The sequence below is a fragment of the Temnothorax curvispinosus genome, unplaced genomic scaffold (genome assembly GCF_003070985.1).
Source record: "Temnothorax curvispinosus isolate PA1 unplaced genomic scaffold, ASM307098v1 QBEX01002956.1, whole genome shotgun sequence".
NCBI classification, from domain to species: Eukaryota; Metazoa; Arthropoda; class Insecta; order Hymenoptera; family Formicidae; genus Temnothorax; species Temnothorax curvispinosus.
The window spans coordinates 150,214-157,617 of record NW_020212736.1 but is presented as its reverse complement, the minus strand read 5'-3'; the positions used below and the strand labels follow the sequence as shown (position 1 = coordinate 157,617).

Genomic DNA, 7,404 nt, shown 5'->3' with positions numbered 1-7,404 from the left:
AACAAAAGTTAAAGTAAATCTTCAAATAATCGTAAACTTTGACATACAAAATAATCAAATTTACTACAATCAAATGTTCAAAACAACATTTCTCTTAAGTTGAAATAACTATCGTTTATTCAAATATGTTATATCGACATTTTTTACAAGTTATTTTTACATTATACTTAAAGTTAAAAGAACAAATATAAATGTAAAATATAGTGTCAATAAATTAATTAACATTTCTAATTTGTCAACAACTAACACACGATGAATGAGTTATTTTAACTCAAAATTTAGAGTGGACTTTCTGGGACATTTGAAAAATGTTACGATTAACATTTTATTTTTTACTGTGCACGGGAACTCCGCTCCATGTGGCGATGTTTGGTCTCGACAATGCCGGGAAGACGATCGCCCTGTACAGACTCATATTTGATCAGTATATCAACACCGTGCCGACCATTGGCTTCAATTGCGAGAGAATTTGCGGCGGCATCGGGAAAGCTAAAGGTACGTCTCCCATAATTTTCCACCCTTTCAACCGTTTGTGTCTCTAACGCTATGTACTCCGAAACTACCGAGTCTTTGCCCTTTTAATGGCAGTCTCTTTGATGACTAATTTAGATGATCTTTGATTTTCTTTTCAGCGGAATTGTCGTGGTATCGATGTTTCTCGAGTTACACGCGATCGAAGAGAATGAGCTTTTCGCAAATTAAATTTTGAGGAGCCAAGCAGATAGCAATTATTCGCTTCAGTTTTAATTCCAGATAGAATTGACTTCAATAACATTTTAATATATACGAGTCTCTTATTGTTAGTTAAAGAGATATATATGGAAATGAGAAAGTTGCAATAAACGATGGTTTCTCTCGAACATTTTCGATAAGAATAAAAATCGATTTTAAATTAGCCGAGAAATGAAAAGGACATCCGGCACTTTTAGAATGCTGTATATTACAAGTTTTGATACAGTCTTCGCATTTATCTTACCCCTTTTCTTTTACTCCTCTTTTTTGCTTTTCACCAGTTGAGCCTCCATAAGTTGGGTCTCTCCTACTTCTCCTCTCTTCTACTATTTAATTTTTATTTTAATATTGCTCATCTAATTCTACGCATATATCATCACTATTATGAGTTTGAGCGGAGATTGAAAAATACTTATCAAGAATATAAAAATCGCTCGGATCTTAATGATTGAATAGAATATACAAAAGTTGGATTATAAATGCAACAAGTCGCGGACACTACTTTTGGGCGTTTGCATTACGGTATTTTTTTTCTCATTAAAACGCAGTATTTTTTTTTTAAACACAGGTATCAGTTTCCTTGTGTGGAACGTCGGTGGGCAAGAGAAGCTACGGCCGCTATGGAAATCTTACACGAGATGCACCGACGGTATAATTTTCGTTGTTGACTCCTGCGACATTGAGCGGCTCGAAGAGGCGGAAATGGAAATTACCAGGACAGCGAGGAGTCATTGCGGGTGTGCCGATCTTGATTCTCGCCAACAAACAAGATTTACCTGGTACAACTAATATTATAAAACTTACCATAAATTATGGACTGAACGTCTTTTTAATCAAAAAGTACTCGTTTACTTAATTTTTGTTTTCTATTTAACGCATTTTTTCCCCGAATTATTTTTGCATAATATGACGCAGCATACTTACGCACATTACACACTTGTTCTTGTGTATACACTCGATTATACGTTCGTTAACAGTTGGTCCAAATGACCATAGCACGCGCGATTGCGTTTAGTCATTTCCGCGTCATCACGAACGTCGTGTCTTTCCAAAGTTATATCACATACTACGAGAGATTGCATAAAAATCTGAATAAACGCACATTTTTTTAAATATAGGATTTTTTTGACAAAATTTTTTTTAAATATTGGATTTCTTAAGAAAAATTAATTAGTGACTCTCTCAGAAGAGACGTGAAGTATATACTGTAAAAAAATATTATAAAAGTAAAAAAACCATCCAAGATCTAAAAGAAATCTGTCGTCAAAAGGATATCCCGTGATTGTGAGATATCCTATAAAACTAATAGCACGAGACATTTTTCTAAAGATATAAATAAATACGACAATATCATTTAGCCATTAGATTTTTTTAATAATTATCAATTAAATGCATAAATTTCGCAATTCCGAATACTCCGTTTTACGTACTATAAAAGTATAAGTTCATTTTTTAATTGATTACTGTTACGTTACGCATACCTATATATATCGTATATAATAATTACACATATAAATCAAATACAACTTTATGACTGTTATTAAAAAATAAACCGGAACTCTATTTCTAAGAAAACTTTCATTCCAAAGAATGAGTTTTGTTAAATAAATTATATTAAAACTTACATTAGAAATACGAAAAAAATACAAAAAACGGCAAATATATATTTTCCTTTATCGTTGCTCGATAATAAGGTGAACACCACCTTTTATAGCGAGACCAAATGATTTCTCATTGTAAACGATTGTCGCTGTCCGGGGATGAGGTTTAAATTTATATCTTGAGAGAAGACTCGCGAGTCCAATTTTTATGACTAATTCTCCAGATCGCCTTCCTAAAATTTAATAATACCAATGGAATAAAACTTATATAAAACATTTGTGTAGTAACTTATTATAGATTTAGAAAGTTTTTTCTTATCAATCTAAAAAGTATTTGCTCATCCTTTTCATAGAGAAAAAACCGCACAAACATTTAGAAGATTAAATTATTAATTAATTTATTAATTAAATATTTTTATAAATATTTTTGCGAAAAATAGGGAAACCAACATATAATTAAGTGTACATTTTAATTAAGTTACACTTAATTAAAATATGTTAGTTTCTCTTTTTTTCGCAAAAATATTTATAAAAATATTTAATTAATAACCGTGATTATTTATAGATTAACATACCCTCCTTTAATGACTTTAATCTTGACATATGTTGTCCTGAGTAACTTTTTCTTATAACTCAATCGTCGGTCATTATTTAAAAGATATGAACAAACGAATTTAAATGAAATATATATAATTTTCGAACAACGTGTATGTAAGAATAGTGAGTTTGTATGTAGACCTACTGTAGGATATCACAATGTTTATTATTGCTTATTAGAAGCTTTCACTTCTCTACTATTTTGCCAGTTTTTGCGTTACTCTTGTCGAGTTTTATTATGTATCTACACGAATTTCTACATTTAACAGTTTGTGTCAGTTGCCAAGGAAAGTAATTTCCTGATATATGTGTATAGACAGTGCACATGTAAGCGGGTGAGGGGTGGGTGGGGGTGGATCTCGATTCACGTAAAAAGTTGAAAACTTGAACCGTAAAATAATAGATCTTGTTGCGCTCTGTAAGCTAAGATAGGATGGGGTGGATCGAAGCGAGGTTCACCACACCCAACGCCGATCTACTTATAGGGCAAAACAAGGTTTCTTATTGTACGGTTACATGTGTACTGTCTATACACACATATATCTTTAGAAAGAAATTACTTCCTTTAGCACTGACACAAACTGTTATATTTCTCAAACTTTTTTGTTCTCAACTTTTAAATAAGTAATAACCGACGATTAAGTTGTAAAGAAAAGTTACTCAGGGTTATGTCTTTGACAACATATGTCAAGGTTAAAGTTATTGGAGGGGGGGGTACGTTAATCTAAATATTCTAAATAATTACCAAATACACTGAGAAAAAAAATTGTTGATTCAATAGCATCTGTGTTATTGAAAAATATTTAACTGATTCAACTACAACGCTCTTAATACTATTATATGGAAAGTATAATCCAAAAACTATATACATATTTGTTTCAAAAAACGTAGTAATATTGAAAATATTTTTTGATTTAATGACACATTTCATTGCTTGAGATGCATATGCAATTTCACCAAAATTAGATATTTAATAGCAAATAAATTTACTTGATTTTGAAATACTATAATTGATACAAATAATTATACTTAATGCGTTAATCCGTACTGTGATTGAAACAAGCACACTGTTGTAGAGATTGAGATTCGTAATAACGCCCGCAATGCGAGTGCAGTGTTGTCAATCTGGTAATTAAATTGACAGACCTTGTATTTCTGTGTGTCAAGTATTTTTAACAATTTTATGAGTACGTTTCTATTTCAACGGAAAGTAGATAAGATTGGCTGAAATATAAATATGCAATCCTCTTAATCCCACGTTATTGCAATCAGTATACATATTTATTTAGTGTAAGTAAAAACGCCATTGAAAGCAATATCTGATTCTGTCATCAAAAAAATTCATTTTAACAAATATATATTTATTTTATTAGAAATAAAAATGTGATTTATATAATTCAATTTTTGCCGGTATTACCAAGATAAACGTTTTCACCGCTAGGTGGCCTTATTTCTCAAATGTAAAATTCGATCAGAGACCGTAAATAAGGGCCCACGGCGAAAGCGTCTTCACTCGCAGTTCTATCATTGAAATTCATCACTCGGGTGATAGATATGATAATTATTTATTATTAATATATTTATATATGTGGCAGTCGACCAACCGCCACATGTATAAATAAATAAATAATAAATAAATATTTAAGTAAAATAATGCAATTTTATTAATTACGGTACGTGTCTTATCAATTGCAAAAATCATTGCGATAACTACATATTCATTTTGTGAATGTAAATTTGCAATTGATTGGTGGTAAATACGTAATCCTCTCTATTAACTATATCTTTTTTCTTTCCAACTAAACCTGTATTTCAAAAAATTTAAGTTGTGATTATATAATTCAAATCTAACAGGTAATCCTCCAATTATGTATAGCATACTTTTGATAAGACTGCGTTTTAGCAATCAGAAAAAATATATAGAGAATAATATAATGATGTTGAAACAATAAATTATAATGTTAACATTGCAATAGCAAATATTATTGCAATAAATACATCTTTTGTTGGCACCCCGCAATGAGACATTTCGTTGAACTAACTTATATTTTTTTTCATCCAATTACTTTTTTTCTCAGTGTACATTTCTTAAATATAATTAAAAAAGTTTTTAAGACACAACTATTGTGGCGCTTCTCATTGTGAAATAAAATGCAAAAGACAGACATGCACAAGACTATAAAAATAATTTGAAACAATAATTCGATATATAAATTATAGATATATTAATGAATTTAATCACATCCTCACCAATGCACATACGACGCCCTTCTCCAAATGGCAAATAAGCACAAGGATGCCTTCTTGCTGTCTCGATTTTATTAAATCGTTCTGGATCAAAATTGTCCGGATCCGGGTATATTGTCGGATCTCGGTGCAGCCCAAGCACCGGTATAATTATTGGAGTCCCTTTGGGGACACGGGTGTTTAACATCGGTAAGTCTATAGTTTCAGTGCAGATGCGGTTCAACATTGGAAGTGGGGGGTATTTTCTCAGAGTCTCTGGAATATGTAAAAGAAAAGTATGAAAATATATATTATCCAAAATACAAACAATTTATTTAAACTTACATATTAATAACGAAATATTTTTGTTACTTATTATAATACTTGCCATTTATTACTTTTTTAAGATACTTCATCTCATTAATAGCCTCGTAGGTGAGATCACCATGTTTTGCCAACATGTCGTCAATTTCCTCGCGAACTCTGTCCTGTATATCTTGATGTTGCGCTAATTCGTATAGAGCGAATGTTGCTGTCGCCGCGGAGCTTTCAAAGCCAGCAAAAAAAAAGGCAAAAGCCTGCGCGGTAGCTTCCGCCATGGTAAGCTTATTTATGGTTGCTGCAAGTAAATTTCATAAGTTTCTTTAATAATCTATTTCAAGAGAAATCTCTTAATTATTTGATATTAATATAATATATACATTATGTATTAAAAATATATATTTACATTTTACGTCGCTCTTCTTGTTATCGTCAGGATCAACGTAGCCTCTCTCCATAAGTTGAATGAGCAAATTCATAAAGTCCTGCGTTACGATATTATTAATTTTTCTGCGTTCCACATTTTCTCGAAACATATTCATAAAAAAGCTGGTGGTCTCTCGGTCCGCGAGGGATATGGAAAAGAAATCCATAATTTTTGGCAGGGACACAAACAGGATAAATCGTAATATTTTTATCCTTAAAAATTTTTTTCCTTGGATTAGATACTCATTATTCGGATTTTCAATGGAGTTAGACCATATGCCAAAAGCAGTTGACATTATTACGTCTATGGTATATCTGTTGATCAAATTGGTAAATAATTTTTACTAACTTTTATCAAATTCTATCAAAATGTGCGAAACATCAAAGATGTTAAAAAATTATTGAAATTATGAGAAATAACTTGCACTAATAAAGAAAGATTGATATATAAAAAATTAAGTAAAAAAATTTCTTTATACAAATATGCTGTTTATCTTTTCATAATATTTACATTTTTTATCTTTAAATTCAGAAGTTTCTATTCCTTGTTGTTTGCAAAACTTTGTTTAAGTAACAATTAAAAAAAGTTATTACCTTCCAAACATATCTTTCATCTCAACAGAATCTCTTGTCTGTGCTTTCCTTTCTAAATAATTTGCCAGTCTTTCACTACATTCCTTGGCAATTGGGAACATCCTCTTTATTTTTGCCGGAGTAAAAGTAGGTGACATCTTGTGGCGCAGATCTTGCCATTTCTTTCCATTTACACAAAATAAATTTTCAAATAATGGATTAAGTTTTGGATTAAAATGTATTCCACGATCATGGAAACTTGAAAAATTTTTTATTAACACTTCTTGGATAAGATCGGGATCGGCAATTATCAAATATGGTTTAAAAAATGCATATATTCCTATAGCTCGATGTTCCTTATGCTTCATATAGAAATTTTGCAAAAATACACCTGTTGAAAAAGCTCCTTTTTAGATAATTCTGCGATTTTTTTTAAGTAGAAATACAAATAAAACAATGTAAAATAAATGTACACTGAGAAAAAAAAATCGTTGATTTAAAGAAATATTATTTGATTCAACTAAATGCAGCGGTCACGGGCTGCCAAGCTAACATTTGTTAATTCAGAAAATATTATATTGTTGCGCTCGCCGGGTTTCTCACTTTCTCACAAGCACTCGCGGCGCGCACTCCGTCACTCTCACAGAAATAAAGAAAGACTCGTTATTACCGAAAGGAACTTCTTTAATAAATGGCTCGATAATACAGAGAGCTCGGGATGACACGTCCGAACGTGACGATATCCCAGCTAAATCTGAACATCAGGTATAAACAACATCTCGTAGAAAATCAATATTTAATTGAACATCGGGAAATCAATATTTCTAAACAGGCGTTACTAAGGGCGATTCGCATCTTGACGGAAGTCGGCCCGTTGCACGCTTCAGCTCGGAGTCAGAGAAGTATACCGGGCGGCGCGCACGCAACA

The 7,404-nt window shown here is 31.6% G+C and overlaps 1 protein-coding gene and 1 pseudogene across 2 annotated transcripts in view; one reads left to right on the top strand and one right to left on the bottom strand.

Moving 5' to 3' along the window:
* The first annotated feature begins 269 nt into the window (after positions 1-269).
* On the top strand, positions 270-1,588 carry LOC112452108 (annotated as a pseudogene).
* A 506-nt stretch (positions 1,589-2,094) lies between these two features.
* Positions 2,095-7,404, bottom strand: part of LOC112452114 (probable cytochrome P450 6a20) — a 6,992-nt gene continuing 1,682 nt past the window's right edge. For both annotated transcript variants that reach the window (XM_025012175.1, XM_025012174.1), the window contains 5 exons: positions 6,498-6,867; positions 5,884-6,218; positions 5,545-5,775; positions 5,181-5,432; positions 2,095-2,566 (listed from right to left, as the gene is read on the bottom strand). In XM_025012175.1, coding sequence (XP_024867943.1) covers positions 2,406-2,566; positions 5,181-5,432; positions 5,545-5,775; positions 5,884-6,218; positions 6,498-6,867 — 1,349 coding nt within the window. In that variant the 3' untranslated portion in view covers positions 2,095-2,405. The remainder of the gene's footprint in view (positions 2,567-5,180; positions 5,433-5,544; positions 5,776-5,883; positions 6,219-6,497; positions 6,868-7,404) is intronic.